Consider the following 24,254-nt stretch of genomic DNA (forward strand, 5'->3'; position numbering starts at 1 on the left):
TTTTGTTTGTACAGAAGCTTTTTAATTGAATATAATCAAAATTATTTATTTTGCATTTTGTAATGCTTTCTATCTCTTGTTTGATCATGAATTTTTTTCCCTTCCCATAGATCTGACAGATAAACTTTTCTTTGCTCTTCTAATTAGCTTGTGCTATCTAATACTCTACTTTCCTCCTTAGTTTCTTATTTATTTTTTGGTTGGATTCATCAGGTTCTCAGAGGAGACAATTGAGATCCCTCATTAATGTAATTTTGCTGTCTGTTTCTTCCTGTAACTCACTTAATTTCTCCTTGATGAATTTGGGTGCTATACCACTTGATGTATATAGTTTTAGTATTAATATTGTTTCATTGTCTAGGGTACCCTTTAGTAAGATGTAGTTTCCTTCTTTATCCTTTTTAATTAGGTCTATTTTGCTTTTATTTTGTCTGAGATAAGGATTGCTACTCCTGCTTTTATTTTTTTTATTTCAGCTGAAGCATAATAGATTTTATTCCAACCCCTATCTTTATTCTGTGTGTTTCTCTGCTTCAGGTATGTTTTTTGTAAACAACATATTGTAGAATTCTACTTTTTGATCCACTCTATCTGCTTCCATTTTATGGGAGAGTTTGTCCCATTTACATTCAGTTATGATTACTACTTGTGTATTTCCCTCCATCCTGTTCTTCCTGTTTGTGTCCTTTCAACCTTTTCCTCCTCATCATCAGTGTTTTGCTTCTTTCTACCATTTACCCTGATCTACCTTCTCTTATGTCAGTCCCCCTCCCCACTTCCTTCATCTATGTTGGGTAAGTTAGATTTCTGTGCCCAACTGATTGTGATTCCCTCTTTGAGCTGTTGAGAATAAGGTTCAAGTGATGTTCATCCCTTATCCTATCATTTTCCTCTCCACTGAAATAGGTCTTTTGCATCCCTTCATGTAAAATAATTTACACCCTTCTCTTTTTTCCTTCTGTACCCAGTGTACTCTGCTTTATCATCACTTTATTTTTTAATGTCATTTCCTCAAATTCACCTTATACCCATACCCTCTATCTATGGATAATATAGCTTTACTATTAATGATACAATTTTTAAGAATTCCAAATATTATCTTCTCATGTAAAGATATAAATAGTTTAGCTCTGAACCCCTTGTTTTCTTCTCTCTTTTTACCTGTTATGCTTTTCTTAGGTCTTAATATTGGAGGTTATATTTTTGTTTTAGTTCTATTCTTCTCTTTATGAAAGCTTGAAATCCTTTTAGTTCATTGAATGATCATTTTTTTCCCTTGATGTGTTATGCTTAATTTTGCCACATAAGTGATTCTTTGTCTTCCTAAATATCATGTTCTATGACCTCTGATCCTTCAGTATTGCAGCTATCAAGTCATCTGTAGTCTTCACTACAACTCCCTGATACTTGAATTGTTTCTTTCTGGGTACTTGTAACCTTTTTTCCCTGACATGATACTTCTGAATTTGTTACAGTATTCCCTGGAATTTTTATTTTGGGATCTCTTTCTTCAGGTGATCTGTGGATTCTTTCAATGCCTATTTTGCTGTCTGGTTCCAAGACTTTAGAACAGTTTTTGATTTGTTTTTCTTTGTGTGTTTTTTAGTGAGGCAATTGGAGTTAAATGATTTGTTTAAGATCACATAACTAATAAGTGTTAAATGTCTTAGGCCAGATTTGAATTCAGGTCCTTCTGATTTTAGGGCTGGTGCTCCATCCTTTTTATCATCTAGCTGCTCTCAGAACAGTTTTCTTGAGAGATGCTGTCCAGAACCTCTTTTTGATTATGGCTTTCGGGTAGCCCAGTGATTCTGAATTGTCCTCCTGGATCTATTTTCCAGGTGAGTTGTTTTTTCCTATGAGGTATTTTACATTTTCTTCCATTTTTTTTTCATTATTTCGAATTTGTTTGATTGAGTCTTTTTTTGCCCTGAGGCAGTTGGGGTTAAGTGACTTGCCCAGGGTCACACAGCCAGGAAGTGTTAAGTGTCTGAGACCACATTTGAACTCAGATCCTCCTGACTTCAGGGCTGGTGCTCTATCCACTAGGCCATCTAGTTGCCTCTTGGTTGATTCTTTATGTCTCATAAGAGTCATTACCTTTCACTTGCCCAATTCTAACTTTTCCTTAATTAACTTTTGTACTTTCTTTTACATTTGGATAATCGTACTCTTCAAGAAGCTGTTTTCTTCAGTGGTTTTTTTTGGTATCTCCTTTTCTCTTTGGCCAATTCTACTTTTTAAATACTTGCTTTCTTTTTCCAAGGTCTTGATTCTTTTTTTTATAATTCTCTTCTAATTACTCATTTCTGTTTCCAATTATTCTTCTGCCTTTCCTATGATTTTGAAGCTCCTTTTTATCAGCTCTTCCTTGAATTCTTTCTGTGCTTGAGAGTTCTTCCTGTTGGAGGTTTGCCCATAGGTGTTTGACATTCTTATCCTCTTCTGAGTTTGTGCCTTGATCTTTCCTGTCACCATAATACCTTTCTATGGTCCTTGGTCGTTGCTCTTTTGGGAGGGGAGGGGAAAAAAGTTCCTTTAGTTTACGTTTGAGTTCTGCTCCCAGAATGGAAGGACCTGATCTGACTTTTTGTCTCAGGGTGCAGACACGGGCACTGCTCGGTGTTGCCCTGAGGCTCATGGGGACCCTTTGTCTGGTGCTGTGCTGGGGGTCGGCTGCAGGGGGCTGGCCGTTCCCCTTGTGTTGAGCTGGGATCCTAGTGGAGGGGAATATGTATCCAATGGGGTGTTTCTGCATGTCCCTGGGGCTACACAGAAGCACATGGTGGTCTGGCAGCTGGGGGTGCCCGCCTGTCTTGAGCAGTGTGGTAGTCCTGGTCAAGCATTTGTTTAAAGACAGCAGTTCTTTTCCAGCCTTAAATTGTTTCATGGCCAAGCTAAATTAGTTCAGAAAACATCAGCCTATGTCTAGGGAACCAAAATGAAAGGTCAGAGAGGTTAAAGACATTTGAAAAGTAAGAGAAAGCGATGGCACAAACCAGGGAGCACTGAAAAGATAGGATGTTTGATGGCATGGAAATGCTACCTGAAGGGCATGGAGAATGAGGGCTAAGAAAAGACCATTGGCTTTGGCAATTAGACTGCCATTCATGACCTTTGAAAGAAGCACTTCAGGAACCTAATGAAGATGGAAACCAGCTTGAATCAGCTTGAGAAGGCAGTGAGTGGTCAGGATTTACAGGCAGCAAATGAAAAGATAGTTTAAAGTTATTGGCAGTTTATGAAGGGGAAGCGAGGTTTAAACTGGCAGCTTGAGAAGGTAGAAGGGTCAAACTGGAGTGTGGTTTTGTTTCAAATGGGAAACATGAGAGAGAGAGACAGAGAGGGAGAGAAAAAGAAGGGGAGATAGAAGGAAAGAGAAGGGGAGAGAAGGAAAGAAGGGGAGGTAGAAGGAGAAGAGAAGGAAGAGATAAAAGGAGAGAGGAAGAGAGAAGGGGAGATAAAAGAAAAGGGGAGGGAGAAGGAAAGAGAGAAAGGAGAGAAAGAGGAGAGATAGGAGAGAAAGAGAAGGGCAGACAGAAGGAAAAAGAGAAGGGGAGTAAAAGAAGGGAGAGAGAAGGAGAGGTAGAAAGGGAAGTTGAAGGAAAGAGGGAGGAAGGGGGGGAAGAGGGAGAGAGTGTGTGTGTGTGTGTGTGTGTGTGTGAGAGAGAGAGAGAGAGAGAGAGGAGACCACCTGAAGGGGAATGATAAATGGAGTTGTTATTCATTTAACCAGCATTTTTTAAGCAAAGTTTCTCCAAAGTAATTTTGGTCAGAGAAAGAACTAATGATGACCAGGAAAACCTTGTGTTAGGTGGCTTAATCTTGAAGGATGCTAGGAAATCTAAGAGGTGAGAATGGAGTGGGTCCAGGTATGAGATCTGTCTTGGGCAAAAGTGGGGAAGTGGGAATAAAATGTAGTATTCCAGGAATAGCAGGGAAGCCAGTTTGACTGAAATCTAAGGTGCATGACGGGGAAGATTATGAAGTCTATAAAAAGAGACTGCAGCCAGATTGTGAGGGCTTTTCATGCCAGGCTGAGGATTTTGTATTTTATCCTTGAGGCACTAGGGAGCCACTGAAACTTCTTGAACTGGAAGACAAAATCATTGGCATTTCAGAAATGAAAATGGAGAATTCAAACCCAGGCCTGAAGATGAACAAAACTAGAACAGAAGAAATTGGGGGATGGGGAGAAAGAGGAAGGAAAGAAAGAACTGATTTGAGAGATGGTGAGTCAATAGAAGTGCCTGATCCTGGACCCCGGGCTGGGTAGGGAAGCAAATAAAAATAAAATGGATTTGAGAACTCAGCCAAAGATCAGGAGGTTATAAGGTGAATATAATTAATAAGCAGTGGGAGAGGTGGGAGGGCGATTTAATATGTTGTGAGTTATAGACTTTAAAATCGCCCTCATTTGTAGAATGCTTTAAGGTTTGCAAATCTCTCTGTATGTCCTCTCATCTGATCCTTATAAAAGCCCTGTGTTGGAGGGGGTGGTCAGTGCTGTTATCCCCATTTTACAGATGAGGAAACTGAGGCTAAGTGACTTGCTCTGGGTCACAGAGCTAAAAAAGTTTCTGTGACTCCATTTGAACTTGAATTTTCTAGAATCCAGATCCAACATGATGAACACTGTCCATATTTTGAAAATCATAAATCTAAAAGTGGCCAGGACTTTAAAGGTCCCCTCCCTTAAGTCAGACCCCCTAATTCTACAAATAAGGATCCTGAAGTATACCAAGGTGAAGCCAAAAGTCACACAAGTCAGTAAGTAAGGAAGCCTTAAGCCGTGCCTGAGCTCCCAGAGATACCAAGGGCCAGCCTGGTGTTTGGATTGTCCCTGAAGGACTAATACCTTTAAGAGCTGCTGAACAAGAATTCCCCTCCCAGTCAGACCTGTCCTTCTGAGTCATTCTCCATATAGGATACTTACCAGGGGGAGTACTAGCAGCTAAAGGGTATTTTTTAAATCCATTAAAATACCTGTACCAGGAAATGCCCTCCCCTCTCCAGATATGATTCACTGAATTCTTGAACTTGGGCCAGGTGGGTGCAGCTCTTCCTGCCACAAGCACTCTCAGTGTCCCAGTGGGTACTTTTCTCTCAAACTAAGAAAATCCATCTCAGGAACATGTTTCCATTCCCTGCTCAAAAGCTCATCTTGATTCCCCAAATGATGGGGAATCGCAAAATATGGCCATTGCTGGTGAGTGGGTATAACAGGGTGAAGGTGAGGGCCCTGGGACTGAGAAAGCCCAGAAAAGATCACTTCAAGGAGTTTGAAAAGGTCATTAACATGGTACATTGAGATTTCTGACGATGCTGGCAGAAAGGAAACCCTAAAAAAGGCAAAGCCCAAACCAGGTGCCAGGGTCCTAGAGATTGGAACCTGGCAGCAATATAAATATGGGAGAAAGATTCATCTAAGTAAGGCTTGTTCACTGATATTATTAAACTTGTCCTTGGCCCCCAGAAGTTTGTTCCCAACCAATTGGGTGGAAGTAACAAGCAGGCAGATTTTGACCCCACATTTAGGGAAAAGTGTTGAAAACAGAGGTAGTATGTATGGGTAGGGAGAGCACTGGACTTGGAATCAAGAAGCCCTACGCTCATTTATTTGTGTGTGTGTGTGTGTGTGTGTGTGTGTAGCACTACTGACACCTGTGTGATCACTGATGACAAGTCTCTGCCTCAATTTCTGTCTCTGTAAAATATAGTATTCATAATATCTATTATACCCCCCTCACAGAATTATTATGGAAATCAAATGAGATACTATGTAATAAACCATTAGAGCTCTCTAGAAGTGAAATGAGTTTCTACCTTGTGCAATGACGAGTCTACCATCCCTGGAGATAGTCATAAAGAAGCAAGATTGTCAGGAATTTTGTAAATAGGAATCCTGTTTGGCTATGGACTGAGCTAGATGATTAAAGAGTTTGATATTAATAGCTACAAATAATGCTCTGTCCCCCTGATTGTTCCCCTTCAAATTCAATGTAAATTGTAATGGAGGCAGGGAGAAAGGCACAGATTATCCCCAGACCATCAGAATTGCTCCTAATCCAGTATTAATATTGTATATGAGGCTGCCCCCTGCCTTTTTTTTTTTCAGTCTCTTTTGCCTTCTGGTCAAGCCTCTAAAATCCAAAGGAATGAGGGCAGTGTGGAACCACTTAGAGCCAAAAACCCTGGATTATTCAGATAGTCACTTAGTACCTGTGACTGTAAGAGGTCCTTAACTTCTCAGGGATTCAGTTTCCTTATCTGTAAAATGAGAAAATTGGACCAAATAATTATTAAAGAGCCTTCCAGGAATAGATTTATGATCTTATGCTCCTGTGGCTATGGGGTGGTAGGTAATCCTAGCAAACAGTGGAGGAGGAGCAAGATAGCCTTAGTTTGGACCTGCCCCTGTAGATTTGCCTAAGGAGGGATATGGAGTGAGATGGCGAAGTAGCAGACAAGGGAACCCTCTTCAGCATGGGTCTGGCCAGCTTGGTTCCATCAGCCAGCTTTTCACCACTCTATGGCCATTTTCAAACTTGGTTGTTCTCTCACCTGAAATAAGGGACTACTTTCCCCCATGTGCCCATCAACCACCTACCCTGCCAAGATTTATAATACCTTGTGTAAATAAAGCACTATTCCATTTGCAAAGCATTCTTAATTGATGTTTTTATATCATCTGCCATTCATCACATTATTGATGCACATTTTGTGTTTCTCATTTGATACAATTTTCTTTTTTTATAATAGCTTTTTGTTTTCCAAAATACATACAAAGAGAGTTTTCAGCATTCACTTCTGCAAAACCTTGTGTTCCACATTTTCCTCCCTCCCTTTCTACCTTCCCCCTCCCATAGAAGCAAGTAATCCAATATAGGTTAAACGTGCAATTCTAAATATATTTCTACATTTATACTGCACAAGAAAAATCAGATCATAAAGAGTGGGGAATGAAAAAGAAAAACAAGCAAACAGCAACAAAAATGTGAAAATACTATGTTGTGATCCACATTCCCCATAATCCTCTCTGGATGCAGGTGGCTCTCTCCATCACAAGTCTATTGAAATTGGCCTGAATCACCTCATTGTACAAAAGAGCCAAGTCCATTGTAGTTGATCAATTTGATACAATTTTCAGATTCATGATGTGGGACTTTAAAGCCTCAGGCCTTCCTCCTTTTATACTCTTAAAATGGTTCATAACTATGCCCAAAGGGTATCAAATTGTGCATACCCTTTGATCTAGTGGTGTCTCTATTGGGACTGCATTCCAAAGAGATCTTAAAGGGGGGGAAAGGACCCATATGTGCAAAAATGTTTGTGGCAGCTCTCTTTGTAGTGGGAAGGAATTGGAAATAGTGAATGTCCATCAATTGGAGAATGGATGAATAAGTTATGATATATGAATATTATGGAATATTATTGTTCTATAAGAAATGACCAGAAGGATGATTTTAGAAAGGCCTGGAGAGACTTACTGGAACTGATGCTAAGTGAAGTGAGCAGAATCAAGAGAACGTTGTATATAGCAACAACTGGATGATCAATTCTGATGAACATGATTCTTTTCGATGGTGCTAAGTGATTCAGGCCACTTTCAATGGACTTGTGATGGAGAGAACCACCTGCACCCAAAAAAGAGGAAAGGAAGACTGAGTGTAGGAAACATAGTACTTAAACTTTTTTGTTGCTTTTTTGTTTTTTCCCTCATCTTTTTTTTTCCTTTTTGATCTGATTTTTCTTGTGCATCATGATAATGGTGGAAATGTTTATAAAGAAACTACATGTTTAATATAAAAAAGAACAAAGATTTTGTTTAATTTAAAGAAAAAAATTGTTCATAACAGAGCTTTTATTTTATTGGTTACAGCTATTGATATTTACAAATATTAGAAATAAAAACTAATAAATTTTAAAATATCAATTCATTTTAAAATAATAAATCTACCACATGTCAACATTTTTCTGCAAAATATATTTTGCCCAAAAGAATTAAGTGAAAAGAGTGACATTGTTTTACATATTTTTGAAAAATCTTTGAAGAGATCTAGATTCTCATAACTATTTCTGCATTCTGCATGTTGGAGTGAAGAAAATGGCCTTACAGAGATAGGCATTTATAAAAGGGAAGGGTATTTTAATGGATAAATAACATTTTACTCATATTATGAAAATGCTTTTGACTGCAAGGACACTAAAGATATGTGGTTCAAAATTTGAGAATTGAAGCTCTAAAGTTTTCAATTAATATTGAATTATTTTGTTCTTTGCTCTGTGTTAACCTCTTGTATCATTTTAACCTTTGCTCTCAAATGCTGGTTAAGGTAAGTTCTTATTTCTGAGATGCCTTTGTTTTCTGGACTCCCATAGGTTTTAATTGAACAACGCGGCATTTAAGTGTTCTATTATACAATATTTTCATACCCTTTCAATGCTTTTCCACAAATCCTTAATGACACTTTACAGTTTCTTATACCATGGTGGTGAGTGATAACTGTCTTTAGGGGTATTCCTTTATATTTCTACCTTTCTTTCTCTGGCTCTTACCATAGCAATGATTGCTACATATACCACTGGGCAGAAGTCGTAAAATGTTTTTACATTTTCCATCAAATATTATTTGAGGATAATTTCTTGGTGATGGTGACCACAGATAGAAGCTTTTTAAAAATTACTGTTTTGATCTATAATTGGCTTGCGATTGAGATTCATGCAAACTCCAAAAGGGCTTTTTGGAATTCTGTTCTGTTTGCCCATCTCCTTTTCTAAATCATTTGAGATGCTGCTGCTGTTTTTGTCTGTTTTATTATTAGGGATAATTTCTGCAGTTGGCATTAAGAAGGTATTTTTATTGGTGTGAGGGTCTTCAGTATTTTCCTTCCTCAAGAGTTTAGTAGCTCCTGGGTTTCATAACCTTATTGTGAGAAGGCTCAAGGATGAGATTTTTTTTTTTTTTTAACTATCTGGTCAGCAGTCCGTTTAAGCTGAGGGTGCTGGGGACAAAAAGCAGGAAGAAACCCTTCACTTACAGCTGATAAAATCTATTTTCACTTTCCTTCTGACAGCACTGGTTCACAATGCAAAAATTCATGCCTTCAGTCCACTTCATACTTTGCCCCAGCGCTCTCTGCACTGAAGTAGTTCCAACAAGTATTGGTACTTCTGATTTGTTCCTAGTCTTACCTTTGGGGGGACCAGAATGTGAGAGAACATTGTTCATGCGGTTGTCCCCCAGTCAAGCTAATCATCACTAGTTTCAAGTCTGGCCAGTTTACTATCCTAATTTGCCCTGGTTTTGTCTTGGGTTTGTGGAAGTTTCATTGGATTGCAGCAGCCCAAGTCTGTTGCCAGAGACCTTCAGGGTATAGAAGACCATACTCTGGAGAAGTATATTTGAAACAAGGATACTTACAAGGTGTTAACTCAGTGGAATTGATGAGATGATGGTGCTCTAGTATACATATAGTTAGTACTTAGCATGGTGATTAAGTACTTTCTTAATGGTTCTCTAGTTCACACATAATCAGTGTGCTGTAATGATGTAATTGTACTAAGGTACATAAGGGCTGATAGGACTAGAAATAAGAGATTCCATTTTTGACCATCCTCCTGATGACTGTCCGGCCTCCTGCCTTCCAGAAAGCTAGCCCGAACATTACATCAGGGCTCCTCCCAACCTGTCCATCTTCAAGCTCCTGTACTTCACCCTGAATGCCATTCTCTGGCTTTTCACCATCATTTTAAGATAGATGATGGATCAGGCTTTGGAAAGTTATCATCAGAACTTCATTAGCTTTTAGAGGGCTGCTGCTTATGCTCTCCACCTGCTAATATTAAGACTCAAACGAGTTAGACTATATAAGTCACTCCACAGAGTACTGGGTATTGTTACTGCCTTCATCTGGACTGAGAAGAGCACAACAAAGGCTAAAGACCGAGTGCAGAGGAAGCAGCCCCAGGAAGTTCAGGATCCTGAACCAGATGGGTAGAACTTAACCTAGATTCAGGCTGGACCTCGCTTAAGAGAACAGACCCAAGTCTGGCTGGCTCTGTGACTCCAATACCAGCTTTCCAGGCTGAAGAACAATTTTCTGATATTGTTTCTGCACCTTCTCTGTGGTACTGGACCCCCAGTTTCTTCCTAGACAATAAAGTAAACAAGAGATCCAGTTTATGTCACAAAGGGAGGGACTTGAGTCATTGCCACTTGTTTCCTCCTCTCTGAAGCTGGAGTGCACCTGAGCCCTGCCAAGATCAATTTCAGATTTATTGTCACCCTTGGGAAGACCTGCAACTACTACCTAAATATCAGTGAACATCCCTTCAACTGGGATTGTGGGATTAAAAGCAGCAACAGCTAGGCACTCATGTTCTCTCCTCTTCACTAAGTCCTCATAGCCCTCAAATCCTAGAATAGGGCACGTTATTGATGAATGATAGAATACACAATTCTGAGGCAGGGCTAGGGATTGAGCTCTGCTCTGTCTCCATCCCTTAGGCATGAGAGCAGCAAGGAGCAGGGAAAGGTTCTTCCACAAAACATCTATGTTGCTTTTAACGTGGGCAGAATTAGGGGATTGATTTTCAGTTTGGTGCTAGTTCTGCAGACCCCCCTTTCAGAATCTCCCTTAACTTCTGGGCCTGCTTACGTTGGGTGCCAAAATATAATGTCCGGACTAGCTCTCTGGAGGATCTTGGGATCAGCCCAAGTCCTTGGTCTTAGTGGAGGAGTGAAGGAGGCAGGAGAGCCACCATGAGACTGGTCCAAGATGGAGTCTGGCGTCTGAAGTCTGGAGCCTGAAGTCTTCTCTGTAGCTGTGGCTGAGAAAGTTTTCAGTGTCTGAGACTCCCTTAAATACCTGCATACGATTTCATCACTACATGCACAACCATTACATCACCATACTAAGTACTAAGTATATGCTTAATTATAACTACCTTGCTGACCTAGATTCAAGTATACCTTTTCAGAGTTCCTGCTCTCTACAACTTTTTTTTTTTAAGTTGTAATGATGCGTGTTGTTTTTACATTACAAACTTTTCCAGAATTACATCCCACCCTGCCACCCCCTATGAGTTCTTTTATAAAAAAGTAAAGCAGTTTGATCAAATTAATAATCCTGTGGTCTCATCTGAAAGTGCTTACAATATTCCACACTTATAGTGCCTCCCCCCAACCTCTTTATTTTTAAATGTCAAAATTTTTTAATCAAGAGAGACCTATTGTCTCTCCCTTGCATTATCCACTACACTAGAACAAAAGAGAAAAGAAAAATAATCTTGTAACAAAGTTAAGCAAAACAAATTTGTTATTGGTTATGTGTAAATATATTTGTGTGTATTCATATACGTAATAGAAATACATACATATACACACACATACACATATGAATTTCTGCACCCTACACTCTTGTCAGGAATTGAAAAGAATATTTCATCATCAGTCCTCTGGAGTCATAATCATTGTTTTGTTTAGAGTCTTTACAACTTTCAAATTTGTTTGTCCTCATAGTGCTTTATTGTAGTAATTGTTCTTGTTCTTCTAATTTCATTCTTAATCATTTTATAAAAGTTTTAAACTCCATTTTCATAATATAATGACAATAACTGACATTTATATAGTATTTATTTACATTGTACTAGGTGTTTATCTAATGTTATTTTAGCTCATTCCCCACAACAACCCTGAGAGGTAGAGATGCTATTATTACTCCATTTTATAGTTGAGAAAACTGAGGCAGACAGGGATTAAGTGACTTGTTCAGGGTCCCACGGCTAGCTAGTATCTGAGGTCAAATTTGAACTCAGGTTTTCCTGATGCCATATCTAGGACTCTGGGCATTCTAGCACTATCTAGTGATCCGGAGGTGGCCTAGAGACTGAGAGAGGTCATGGTCTGATAGCTCTAATGTTCCCATTCAGAAGCTGTAGCATTTTTTTAAGTTTCAGGCACTTGAGATGGGGATGGCTGGTTTGTTGGGTGACCTGGCCTCCCACTGTTCTGTTTCATGTGGCTTCTCTGGTTTCAGAGACACTCAGAGCAGGAGCAGAAGGATAAGCTCTCCTCCCTCTCCTCCAACACCCCATTTCAGGGCTGCCGAGTGAGTGCTGAGTCTCTAGCTTGCCATTCAGGTTGAAATGAGTCAAGGAAAAACTCAAGACCAAGGTTACAGGACCTAATTCCTGGGATTTGCAGGGATATCTGGGACAGAAAGTTAGAATGCCCCTACCTTGACCTCCAGTCTCCCCCAATATCCCAATAAAAGAGAACTGCCTATAGTTCCTTCTTTCAAAAGCTCAGAAAATGGGGGAGGGCATTATGCACAAAAGCTATGGACAAGCAAGCTATATCTCTATCCATATCTATAACATGAGATTCTGAAGATAAAAGGAGGTAGGGGGTAGTCTTGGAGAACTCACTAGGATTAACAAGGTCTAAGAAAAACCACTTATAGAAGACAGGGCTATAACTGAGGCTTCAAGAGAATCAGAACACCTGAGATAGAGATGAGGAAGGAGAATGTTCCAGGTATGGGGGACAGCCATGGAAATGCCCAGTCAGAATGTCTTGTTAAAGGAACAGTAAGGGGAAAGCAGCATCACCGGGTTGGACAGAATGTGAGGTGAAGAGACAGGAAAGGCAGGAAGAAGGCTTCATGAGGAGTTTTAAAAGCTAAGCAGGATTTTATTTTGTTTATTTGATCCTGGAGGTAATAGGGAGCCATTGAGAGTCAATGAAGAAGGTGGCAAAGTGGTGGGACCTGTGCTTTAAGAAGAGCCCTTAAACAGCTGAATGGAGGCTGGACTGGAGTGGGGAGAGGCTTGAGACAGGCAGCCCCACCACCAGGTTATCGGACTAGTCCAGGTGAGAGGGGAGGAGGCCGGAGGAGAGAAGGGGGCACACCGAAGAGATATTGCAAAGGTGACCTAGACAGGTCTTAGCCACAGAAACGATCTTGGGAGGGGAGTTAGTAAGGGATCCAGGGTGACTCCTAGTTGGTGAGCCTAAGGGACAGGGGGATGCATTGCCCTCTGCAATAATAGGAGGGGGACTATGGAGGCCTTTTTCCTAAGGCAGAGAGATTGGGGCTCCCCGTTCCTGCTCCCACCCCCCCCCAGCCCTACTTCGGGGTGAAGAGAAATCAGGGCTGGGTGTAAAAGCCAAGGCCCTGAATCTGAGCCTCCAATCTTGAAGTCTCTCAATGACAAGTATTTATCAAACACCCACCACCCCAGGGGCTACATATTTGGAGAATGAAACAAAGGCCGCTCCCAAAGAGCTTCCTGGGGGAGACAAGGCCAGAGTGAGTGTAGACACAAGGAAGATGTTTCTCTTGGGGTCTAACCAGGAAGAGATGGATCCTGACAGGCTTCTCCATGTAGATGCTCACACAAAATAAATAGAGACTGATGAAAGGGGACAGGGTGAATGGGGTCCAGTCTGGATAATTGGGGAACAGCAAGCAGGGTATCTGAAGGCTGAAAAGGAGCCACAGGGAAGACAGTGAGAGAGAGGTCATGCCTCAGGGGGCATATGGTTCATGGTCTCCTGCCCAGATGAGCATCTAGTCTCTGCTAAACTTCCCATGCTCTATCCCCTGCACTAATTGCCCTAGCTAGGTGCTGCAGTGGGCAGTCAGACCCGAGTTCGAACCTACCTTCAGACACTTCCTAACTCTCCCTAGGCAAGTCACTTTATCTCTGGTTGCCTCAATTTCCCCAATGATAAAATGAGCTGGAGAAGTCAATGGCAAACCATTCCAACATCTGCCAAGAAAATCCCGAATGGGTTTTTAGATTTGGACTTGGCTAATTAATTAAAGGTCAACTAGTCCAAAACCTTCCTTTGTCCATTTAGGAAATTTGTGTCCAAAGTTACACAAGGTCCAGTGACCCCGAGTTCAGCACTGCTTCCACTGAGCCACGTGACCATTCTATACCTTTCTCCTCTGTGTGCACCCTAAAATGGCAGATGCCGGACTCGGGGCTGCTGACTGAGAGTACTGACCCCAATTGGAGAAGCTAGCAGTGTGATCCTCATGTCACTTCACTACTACCTGACTCAGTTTCTTCGTAGAATAGAGACATATCCCTTCAGCACTGAAAGTAACAGGAGATATTTCTCAAGTTCTTCACACATATTAAATAACAAAACATGACATATCCTATCTCACTTAATACTCACAACCTGAAGCTAGGTGCTATTGTTACCTCTGTTTTACAGATGAGAAAACTGAGGCAGGCTGGGCCAGATTGCTTTGTCTCAGGCTGGATTTGGGTCCAGGGTTCTAGGCACGGGCCACTAAAGTTCCAAGAGGCACTATGAAAGAAAGCTCGAAGTAGCAGCATTCGGGACTCCCACTTCCTTAGCGCGGGACACTCTGAAATACGATTCATGTGACACCCCTCCCCCAATCTTAGGCCCGTAAATCTTGGAGCGAAGGGGCCCGAGGACATGTAGAACAACCCCCTCATGGGCAGAGACGGAAACTGAGGGCCGGAACTGGTCCAAAGTGAGCCATTTCCGGTTTCTCCAGTTAATTCTTAAATAAGTTACTGAAATGTGAGCGGAGCCCCGGGCTGAGGGTCCGGAGACCCCGCATCAAGAGCCAGTCTTCTGGAACGGTAGTGAGCACCCCATCTGTGGAGGTGCTCGAGCAGAAGCTGAAGACAGGGCTGTCGTAAAGATCCCCACTCTGGCCTGGACACTGACCCGGAGCGGCGGAAAGAACCTTGGAAGTTAAGGAGCGGAACGAACCAGGTTGGCTTTTCGCGGAGCGGAAGTCCGCTCGGGAAATGCCCCAGCAGCAGCGGGAAGGGAACTAGGTGCTGACAGTGACGTGGTCCCGGCCTCGCCTCCGTCCCGCCCTCCGCTCTCTGACCCGAGCGGAAAGCCTGCCCGGGCACGCGCGCGTCTCTTCCTACTCTATGTTCCCACCCTCTCCCTGTTATCCTTCGGAAACGCGAGGGGCGGGGCCAGGAGGGTGGGGAAGAGGGCACGCGGCCGCGGCGGTGGCGCGCGCGCTGCGTGCTCGCCTACGTCGCCCGGATTCGCTTGCGTCCTCCCGCCCGCCCGTTGCCGCCGCCGCCGTCGCCCCGCCGTCGCCGCGCTCTAGCCTTATCGCCGACAGTCAGCCGGCCGCCACCTGAGGGGGTGGGGGTGGGTGAAGCAGCCGCCGCCGCCGCCGGGATGCCGCGGGTCTACATTGGCCGCCTGAGCTACCAGGCTCGGGAGCGGGACGTGGAACGGTTCTTCAAGGGCTACGGGAAGATCCTGGAGGTGGATCTGAAGAACGGGTGAGGCGGGCGGCGAAATGGCGGGAGAGAGCCGGCCGGGGCCGGCGGGGGAGTCGGGCCCCAGAACGCCGGGGAGGCCCCGGGGCTGGGGGTCCCGGGATCGCGCGGGGGGGGACGGCCACTTCACCTCCTGGCCCCGGTGCCGCCGCCACCACTGCGGCGCCTCGGGGGGCCGGAGTAGGCCCCGGGTTCCGACTGCGCTTGCGCAGAGCGGAGACTCGGGGCGGGCGGGGGAGGGGATGGGGAGCGGCCCGGAGGACCTGGGACCTGGGTGGGATGGGGAGAAAAGGAAGCAGGTTGGGAGGCCGGCAGAAGAGGGGAGCACCGGGGCGGGGGCCTAGTGCTTCCTTTGCTGTGAAGCTGAGGCGCGCTGGACACCCAACAACTAGAATCTCCTGTTCCTCTCCACCGCCCCCCAGAATAACGGGGCACCGGGCATCCTTCCGGGGCACACGACCTCGGGCACGGAGGCTCTGCCACGTTCACCATGTGCCAAGCTCATTTGAGCGGGAGATTCACGTCCACTCAGTCTAGTAGTGACACTTGGCAAAAGCATGGCCTTCACCGTCCCCTCTCCTCGGGCAGGTCAGATCTTCTCTGCTCTGTAGGAACTCTATTCAGTTACCTCGTGCCTGTCTTTGACTGCCCCAGTGTTTCTGAAAAGTGCTTATGGTCAGAGAATTTACTTTTAATAGAGGGGAACCGCCTCTGCTGTTGTCTGTAAAGAGACGAAGGCGCTCGGTTTTGAGTATTTTTCAATTTATTGGCCCCCAAAGACTGCCTGAAAGGACGTACTTAATGGTTCGTTCTGATAAAACTGAGCCAGAAGATGATTTCTTAGATCAAGAGTTAAAATGTGAAGAGGATATTGTGAATACAGGGATTGAATGTTACCAAAGTGAGAACTGAGGGGTGGAGGGGGAATGACAGGGACTTAGAACAAAAACAACACATTAATGGTGGGACTTGAGAAGAGGGAAATTGTACAAAAATGAAAAGACAAACTTGAGTATTGAAAGAAGTCTCTGAAAGTTAGTTTTCTGGGAGACCTGAATAGGGGTGGGAGAAAAAGGGTAGAGAACAAACTAGCCTTTTGGTATGTGTTTGCACTTTATTCCTTATGTAATACTAGCAGCTACTAGATTCTGAAAGGTAGTTAAACATAGGTTGTATATTATGGAAAAGTTGGTTGCTCTTAGATACTACAAAGTAGTTGTGAGTTTAAAAGTTTGCTGGGAGATGATCAAACAATGGAATTATCTGGGGGAAAATTCATTGGTAAAATGTTGATCAATATTCATTCCTCTTCCCACATAGGTAAATAAAAACACCAAATTATACAGAGTAGGACTTTGAGGATTTCAGACTTATCACATGTGTGTTCTTGGTCAAGTTAATGAATATTTCTTTATTTGAATTGGGCTGGTGTACAACATACACTCAGGATTTAAGGTTAATGTTTTAATGCTTTTTACAGAGTTCAGTTGAAAGAGACTAACAAGGAGATTTAATTGAGATCAAGTAATAGGTTTTCCCCTTATTTTCAAGCAACTGAAAATAAACATAATTTTTAATTAAAATACTTTTTTGAATTTATGCAGTGATTAAACAATGTAAGTTAGTAGTATACTGTGTGGAGTATTCTGATCATTTTGTTATGTTATAAACTAACAGAGTGCCTACCACTGTGATGGAATTATTGTAATGAGGGATGACTCTTCTGCCCTATGGAGCTCAATGTATAGCTTAAATAATAATAACTCAAAATTATATTTACACTTTAACGTTTGCGAAACACTTTCTTAAAACAATTTTGTGAGATAGATAGGGCAAGTATTATTCCCCATTTTACAGATAAGGAAACTGAAGTTCTAGAGGAATAAATGATATGTCCATGATCATAAAGACAAGAATCAAATTCGGGTCTTTTTCTTCATAGCCAGTATTTTATCCACTACATCAAGCTGCCTCTTAGGATTAAGATACAAATATTGTTATAATACAGAGGTAAACATAATATACTACTGAGTTGAGGGGAAAATGGTAGCTTGTTGGGTGGAAAAATAAGCATTGTCCTGGTCATGATGGAAGTCCCTGATCAGCAATCCTCGGATGAGATAAGAACAAGAGCAAACATTTCTTACACATCTGCTTTATTGAGTGCAGAAGATGATAAATACGGCATGGACTCTGCCAGTAACCTAGTAGGGTGAGATAGATCACGTTCACAGATAACTGTAACTTAGAATGTGCAGTACTTTAAGATTTCAAAAGGAAGAGATCACTTTTAGTTGGAGAAGTTGAGGAAAACTTCAATGAGAATATAGGAAGAAGGATACCAATGTCAGATATCCAGTAAATTAGCTTGATAGAAGTAATGGTGGGATACTAGTAAAACAGAATTTGTTAAAATAAATCAATAAAGGATTTGAACATCAAAATTATAAATGAATACAAACTTTAAACTTCATTATGAAGCTTTTACTAAAAATAGTAACAAATAGGAATCAAAAGGTATTCATTGGTAGAGTAGAACTGTTAGGGAAGTGAAATAGTCAAGAAGAATGGATCTGTTCCAGAAGCCTTAAAAGTGTATACACTTTTAAGTATTCTTGTCTCCCATCCTGTCATTACACAGATATTTCATGTCCTATAAGGAAACTTGGGTATTTGGGGAGAAGTGAGAATTAAATTCATAGAGATTTAAAACTAATTGAAAGATGATCATAAGGAAGGATTATCTTTGTCATTGAAATTAATATTCATTGAAAAGTCAGAAGCCATCAGCTAAAATAAAGGATAGGGGAGATATTGGCCAAGGGACATGTACCAAAGATGAACTTGTAGCAGCAGTCAGGATTAATAGCAAAGGAGAATTTGAAGAAAATGAGATCAACAATAGGGACATCATCCAGCCAAGAGTTGATCCTAATCCTAGCTTAGGATGTGAAAGTAGCAATCAGCTCAGCACAGAAAGAGTAAGTATGAAAGAAAGAAATGGTGTGATTAGCAACTAATAATAAAATGGTATCTTAACATAACACTTTAAGGTTACAAAGTTTTCAAGTGCTTTCCTCTTCACACCAATCTTAGTGAACTGGCAGCTGGTGCAAATATAATTCTTAGTTTGCACTTGAAGTGGGGTGACTTGCCTACATAGCTGGAGGAAGAGATAGGATTCTAACTTAGGCTGCTGAGTGCTTTTTTCCCCATTGTACTGTATATGCTGTTTCTGCATAATCAACTGAAAAGAAAACCTTAAATTGCAAGTTTGTGGGTTTGGGTGCCAGGAAAGGGAGTGCTTCCTAGCAGAAGGATTATGGGTAGGAAGGAGAAAATTAGTTTTGAAAGAGAAACAGAATTCTGTCTTCACTGTCTGGAATTTTGGATAGTGGTGAGAAATTTACCTTGAAGAGTTTAGTACTAGTGAAGCATGGGAAATTTCATTTTTACAAAAGGTGTACAAAACTTAGGAAGTAGGAGTCAGGGCTACATTAAATATTGTTGAAAAAGAAGAGGAGGGAAGCTAGTGCATGCTGTTTTGATATACTTGGCAACCCAAGGCAACACTGTTTCCCTTTGTGCTATGCTAAACTACAAGTTGCCTTCCACCTTGCACTCAAGACCAGTGCATTTCCATTCACAGACAAGACCTGTAAGATCTAGGCCCTGTTATGGAGGGCCTCTGAAGTTGTAGATTCATTCTCCTTTCAGGCAGAACCATGCTAGACCCTATCAAGTTCATCAGAGGTTTTTCTCTTTGTACCAGCAGCTCCAAAGTGGTACCAGATGCTTTTTACTCATGGGTTTTAAGTCTTAAAAATAATAGCACTTTTAAGGTTTGCAAAACTCAAATGGGATTATTGGAGCCTCACAAACAACCTGTGGTTGTACCAACTAGTTATTGTGAAGTATGTACTTATTACAAACATAGTATTATCCCCACTTTACAGATGAGGGGGAATCAGGCTCAAAAATAGCTAGTCAATGTCAGAGACAGGATTTGAACTTGGGTCTTTACTCCTTATCTAGTGTGTATGTCAGGAAAGCTAAATACTAATTGCATAAGTAGCTTTCTCTTTCTTTGTTTTTGTAGGGCTGGGATGGGGAGAAGGAGGGTTTGGCTTGTTTACTGGAGTTTTTTGTTGTTAATTCTTAATCACTTTCCTTACTGATAGAATGGTGAATTTCTTTCTATTGACAGGAGCAGACAAAGTTCAGCCTGCTCTGTAAAGTTGGATCACCATCAGAAAACTTTTGAGTATTCTGTGAGTGAAAGACTGGACTTTGTGGCTGTGACACCTTCTAAATGTTGTAATTAATCTCAGTTAATGAAATTTAATGACATCTATGTTTACTTAGTCTTATGAAATCTTGTGTTTATGAGTGGATTTGCCATAAATTCAGCAACAGTTTAAATTATCTTCATTAAAGTGCCCATATTTTGGGTCAATAGGTTGTTGAAACAGATTGCTAGTTGGTCCACTCAAAGCAGCATTGAAATGTATAAATGACTGTAGTACCAGAAGGATCTTAAAGATAGTTTTTACATCTTTATTTTTAGTAGGCCTTAGCAAATTAATAGTGACCGGAATGTATGTCTATGGGTTGTTTTCTGTTTCAACATCTACAGATCATCTTAACCACCTGGCGTCTAGAAAAGAGTAAACCTGAAAATGAGCGGTCTTTCATTGTTCACTAATTAAAGACATGAAATAAATAACTTTAAGTATGTTTCTTGAGGAAGAGGTTTAGTCAGTACTTTGAGGATCTGTGTTTCATACTATCATGACCCTTGATTAACCAATATTCTCAGACAGTAAGGTGGTTTGTTTAATTGAATTTTCCTTTTAACAGAGAATTAGTTAGGAAACTCATGTTGTTGAAAATTTGTCTAAATGTTTTAGTATACTTTCCTACCTTTTGTAAATAAGAGTATATATCTTTTCATTGGGGATTTTTCCATAGGGTCACCTTGAGCAACAGTGATTTTTTTTTATATTTACACACACACACACACACACACACACACACACACACACAGAGTAGGTGAGTGGTCAGTGGTCTGAATCTCTGCTGGTCCCAAGGCCAGGATACCTTAGAATGGTTTGTAAAAGTGGGTATGATCCCTGATATGACCTGAGTTTTATCATTTTGTTCCTTTGTTCTGTAGAGCAGATGCAGCAAAAGCAAAATTATTATTGAGTGAACAAATTTGTTTGATTTATAAGATTATAAGATGTGATTAATCATAAGTAATTACCTTCCCTGAAAATAACAGATAACAACTTAATAATTGATTTTTTTTTATGGTGGTAATACAATGAATTGATGTTGCCACTAGGGCCCTTGTCCTCTTCTTCATGTTTATGTGTTAACTTCATCCTAAGGAGTAGCTTAGGTCATTCAGAGCCAACATGAACAGAAATGACATGGTTGAAATGACAGGAGAATTAGGGCATTTGGTTCTCTATATACTTTTATTATAATTCCTAAGAACCACTTTGAAGTTTTTCACTTAATGAAGGATTTGGCCAGTCCTCTTGTTTGGCATTAAAGTTGAAGATGGATTCCTAAATTTCTGGGTTTTTAAAGATTCATTGGTATTTTAATAGAGGAAGAGAAGCTTATTCAAATCTCACCTGACAACTGCCCTTGGAAGTTGCCCTACTAGTGTGAGGGGCCATAGAATACTCAAGCACTTTATCCTGAGTCATTTACAGGTAAAAGAATAGCTCATCATGAGACTCTGCTAAGTCTTTCACTTGTTAGGTGACATCTCCTACGACTTGTAGGACAGTCCTCAAGTTGTTTTCATATTATAAATATTCCATATGTGGATGCGTTTTTTGAATTGATGACTTTTTAAAAAATCATTATTAAAATGTGTTCTTGTTGTTTAAAGTATTTTGTTTAGTCTGGTGTCCATTGTAAAAAAAAAAAAAAATTTATTCCAGGACTCATGTATCAAATTAAAACATTAAGATACTTAAAATATCAAGTACTGTGAATGAAGCACTGAACTGAGACACTTGGAATTTGAACCTGGTGTATCCATTGACTTGCAATGTGATTTTTGGGCGAGTCATTTTTAAGCACTAACTGCCTCAGCTTAACCATCTGTAACATGAGGATAATATGTGCTCCCCTCCCCCTTTCTACCTCACAGGGGTGTCATATGAATAAATGGGATACATGAAGCTTTTATCACTCCTTAGAAGACAAGTGCTGGATAAATCCAAGATATTATTTGATTTTTGGATCCAGTATTGTTGGATACCTCCAGGTAACCACAGCAGAAGATTGGGCTAACATATAGACAGTACTTTGAGCTCCTCAGAAGAAAGGTGCTCTGAACAGCCAAGGTGATATTGATGGTGGTGGTGGTATTTTGTATATTTGTAAGGTAAAATCGTTGGAATTTTTTTTTCTAATAGCATGCATTTATATGATTTTTTTTTTCAACTGAGGATATCAAAGTGCTTTACAAACAAGTGTTGTCCCTATTTTTTACAGATGGGGAAACTGAGGCACAGAGAGGTTAAGTGGCTTGCCCAAGGTTACAAAATGAGTCATTGACAACCCTGGAGACTGAAGACCTATTTATTCACAGACCAGGTACAGCATGGGCAGTGGCAGTCAAAGCTTCCCTCACTCACGCCTTTCCAGGGTGGCTCGGCCCTGACCTTCAGGGGCTGTCTCTTAAGAGTGAGAGGGTAGTTCAGGTTCCACAGCCCATTCAGTCTTTGGTCTCTCTGCTGAGACTACCAGCAAGGGGACCAGTAACTGCCAAGTGAGACGGTGATTTTTATGATGTTGACCCTGGACTGAGACCAGAAGTGCTCATCACACCATTCTCTGAAGAGCTGTAAGATGGTAATGATTTTGTTGTGGCTGACCTGGGTAGGACTTGCACCAACAAGAGTAAGAAGTAAAATGCTTGATGTCCCAGTATCAGTTCCCAGAACCGCCCAGTCATAAAAGTTCCTGAGAGTGAAGGACCAAACATGGGCTCCTCCATAGGATCTCCATAACCTGGCATGTCATTCTTGTCTTTGTGTTGAATATAAACTAATTTATATTTTCTGTGCTGGTGGTAGATAGTACTTTGAAAGTACTTAATGGAGTAAGGAAATTGGGCCATTTAGGTATTTTAATTCATTCACTAATTCTAATCATTTGGGGTGGGGAGGTCCTTTTTTTATTATTACAAAGTAGTGTGGGTTTGTTTGTTTTTTTAAAATTTTTCAAGTCTTATGTTTGGGGAATTGTTTTTAATTTGTAATGGAGTTTGCATGAACTTCATTATGACTTAAGGGAATATTCAGTCCCTCTTCTTATGACACCTCCTATCCCATTTACCCGTAAGCTCAATTTAATGTTATTAAGTGTCAGTAAATTAAAGTGGACACAGGTGTGGACATGTTTTTTCCAAACCATCCCCATGCCCACCTCCCTTTTCCCTAAATCCTTGAAGACCAGTTATTCCATGGAGAGGAGCAGTTTGATTCTGACTTATAAAAACCAAAACAATAGTTTCACTATTTACAGAGGTATATAATCATCTAGGTTAAAATTTGTTATTCATATTTTACATAATTGTAGGTACAATGACTAGAAAAGAGAATTGCTTTATTGAATAAAAATAGAAACAGGGCTTAGGTATAAGCACAGAGGATAGCTCCTGTATGTGTAGTGCTATCTGGTGTACAAAGCCCCTTGATCACAGTAGCTCTGAAGCCTAAGCAGTTTAAGTTTATACTTATAAAGGAAGAAACTGAGCTCAGAATGGCAAAGTAACCTTCAGAGACAACAGTGACAAAAAATGAGTATAGAGGCAGATGCTTACAAAATGAGGTGAGTTTTGACTATAATTGATTCAAAATCTCTCAATATTGAAATACTCTCAAACCTAGCTTTTTTTTTTTTTTTTTTTTTTTTTTTTTTTTGTAAGGGTGGGTAATCCTGTCCCTTTGGCACCTAAATAAAGCTCTAGATTAGACTTTTTCTACCCAAAGTTCAGTCATAAAGTGAAGTCTTTATCATATTTTGCTTGAAGAGAATGGAAGAAAGTTGTCTGAGGTAAATGGCATCTCTATAATTACATTATGGGATTTTATTGTTTTGTTCATTCGCCGATACATTTTTAAAAGATTAGTTTATTATTCTGGCAGTGAATATAATGAAGTCGGTTCACTTGGCCACCAACACACATGTGATAAGGAGCAGCTGTAGAATTCAAACCCAGGACCTCTGATTCCAAATCCAGGGTTCTTACTTCTATGCCATAAATGTCTCCTTGGCAAAATTTCAGTTAACACATTGGTTTTCTTTGCACTCAGATTTGTTTGGTTCATGTGATTCCTCTCTCCATTTGACACTGCAGGGTGTAAAGATTATCCACAGTGAATGAAGAAAGGTAAACTGCATTTGATGTAGCACTAATAGTATCACAAAAAAATTTTTGCTAGAGAAAGAAAGACTAATTTCCTTTATAAAAGTGAAGCCATTTGATTAGATATCCAAACCCTTCTAATTCTGGATCCATTGGTATTGCTTAGGTTAGTAATGCTAGTGACGCTTCTATTCTTCAATCTCAACTGACTCACAAGTACAGATTTAATTCCTTTGTTTCTGATACTTATTCATCCATAATTTCAATTAATAAATATCAGTAAGTTGGAAGGGATACAAGCATAAATGTGTCTCTTATACATAGACACATATACATATATTACCTGAAGATTGCTTATTCCATCAAAGGGATCAGTTTGAGTCCCAACTTATACACCAGAAAGATCTTCTCATCGTTTTAATTTTCTTCCTTTAAATATTCTGTATATATTGTCTCCACCCATTGCACTAGAAGCCTTCCTATAGTTCCTTTCCTATATCTAGAATACCAATATATCTTTTAGATTATCTCATTATATGAACAGCCCACG

The 24,254-nt window shown here is 40.7% G+C and overlaps 1 protein-coding gene and 1 long non-coding RNA gene across 5 annotated transcripts in view; one reads left to right on the plus strand and one right to left on the minus strand.

The window, feature by feature from the left end:
* Positions 1–5,627: 5,627 nt before the first annotated feature.
* On the minus strand, positions 5,628–15,012 carry LOC127555588 (uncharacterized). The gene is made up of 2 exons (XR_007952239.1): positions 14,224–15,012; positions 5,628–7,637 (listed from the first exon to the last, which is right to left on the minus strand). It is a non-coding gene; the product is annotated as an uncharacterized LOC127555588 (long non-coding RNA).
* Positions 15,013–15,079: 67 nt separating this feature from the next.
* SRSF4 (serine and arginine rich splicing factor 4) overlaps positions 15,080–24,254 on the plus strand; it is a 29,185-nt gene continuing 20,010 nt past the window's right edge. For 3 of the 4 annotated variants that reach the window (XM_051987999.1, XM_051988000.1, XM_051988001.1), the window contains exons 1-2: positions 21,484–21,595; positions 21,826–21,927. Coding sequence is in view for 1 of the 4 variants with exons in the window: in XM_051987998.1 (XP_051843958.1) it covers positions 15,203–15,309 (107 nt within the window). In the remaining 3 variants the exon portion in view is untranslated. Of the gene's footprint in view, positions 15,310–21,483; positions 21,596–21,825; positions 21,928–24,254 lie in introns of those variants that run through there. The other variant, XM_051987998.1, reaches the window with a different exon arrangement.

Source organism: Antechinus flavipes, chromosome 3 (genome assembly GCF_016432865.1).
Source record: "Antechinus flavipes isolate AdamAnt ecotype Samford, QLD, Australia chromosome 3, AdamAnt_v2, whole genome shotgun sequence".
NCBI lineage: Eukaryota > Metazoa > Chordata > Mammalia > Dasyuromorphia > Dasyuridae > Antechinus > Antechinus flavipes.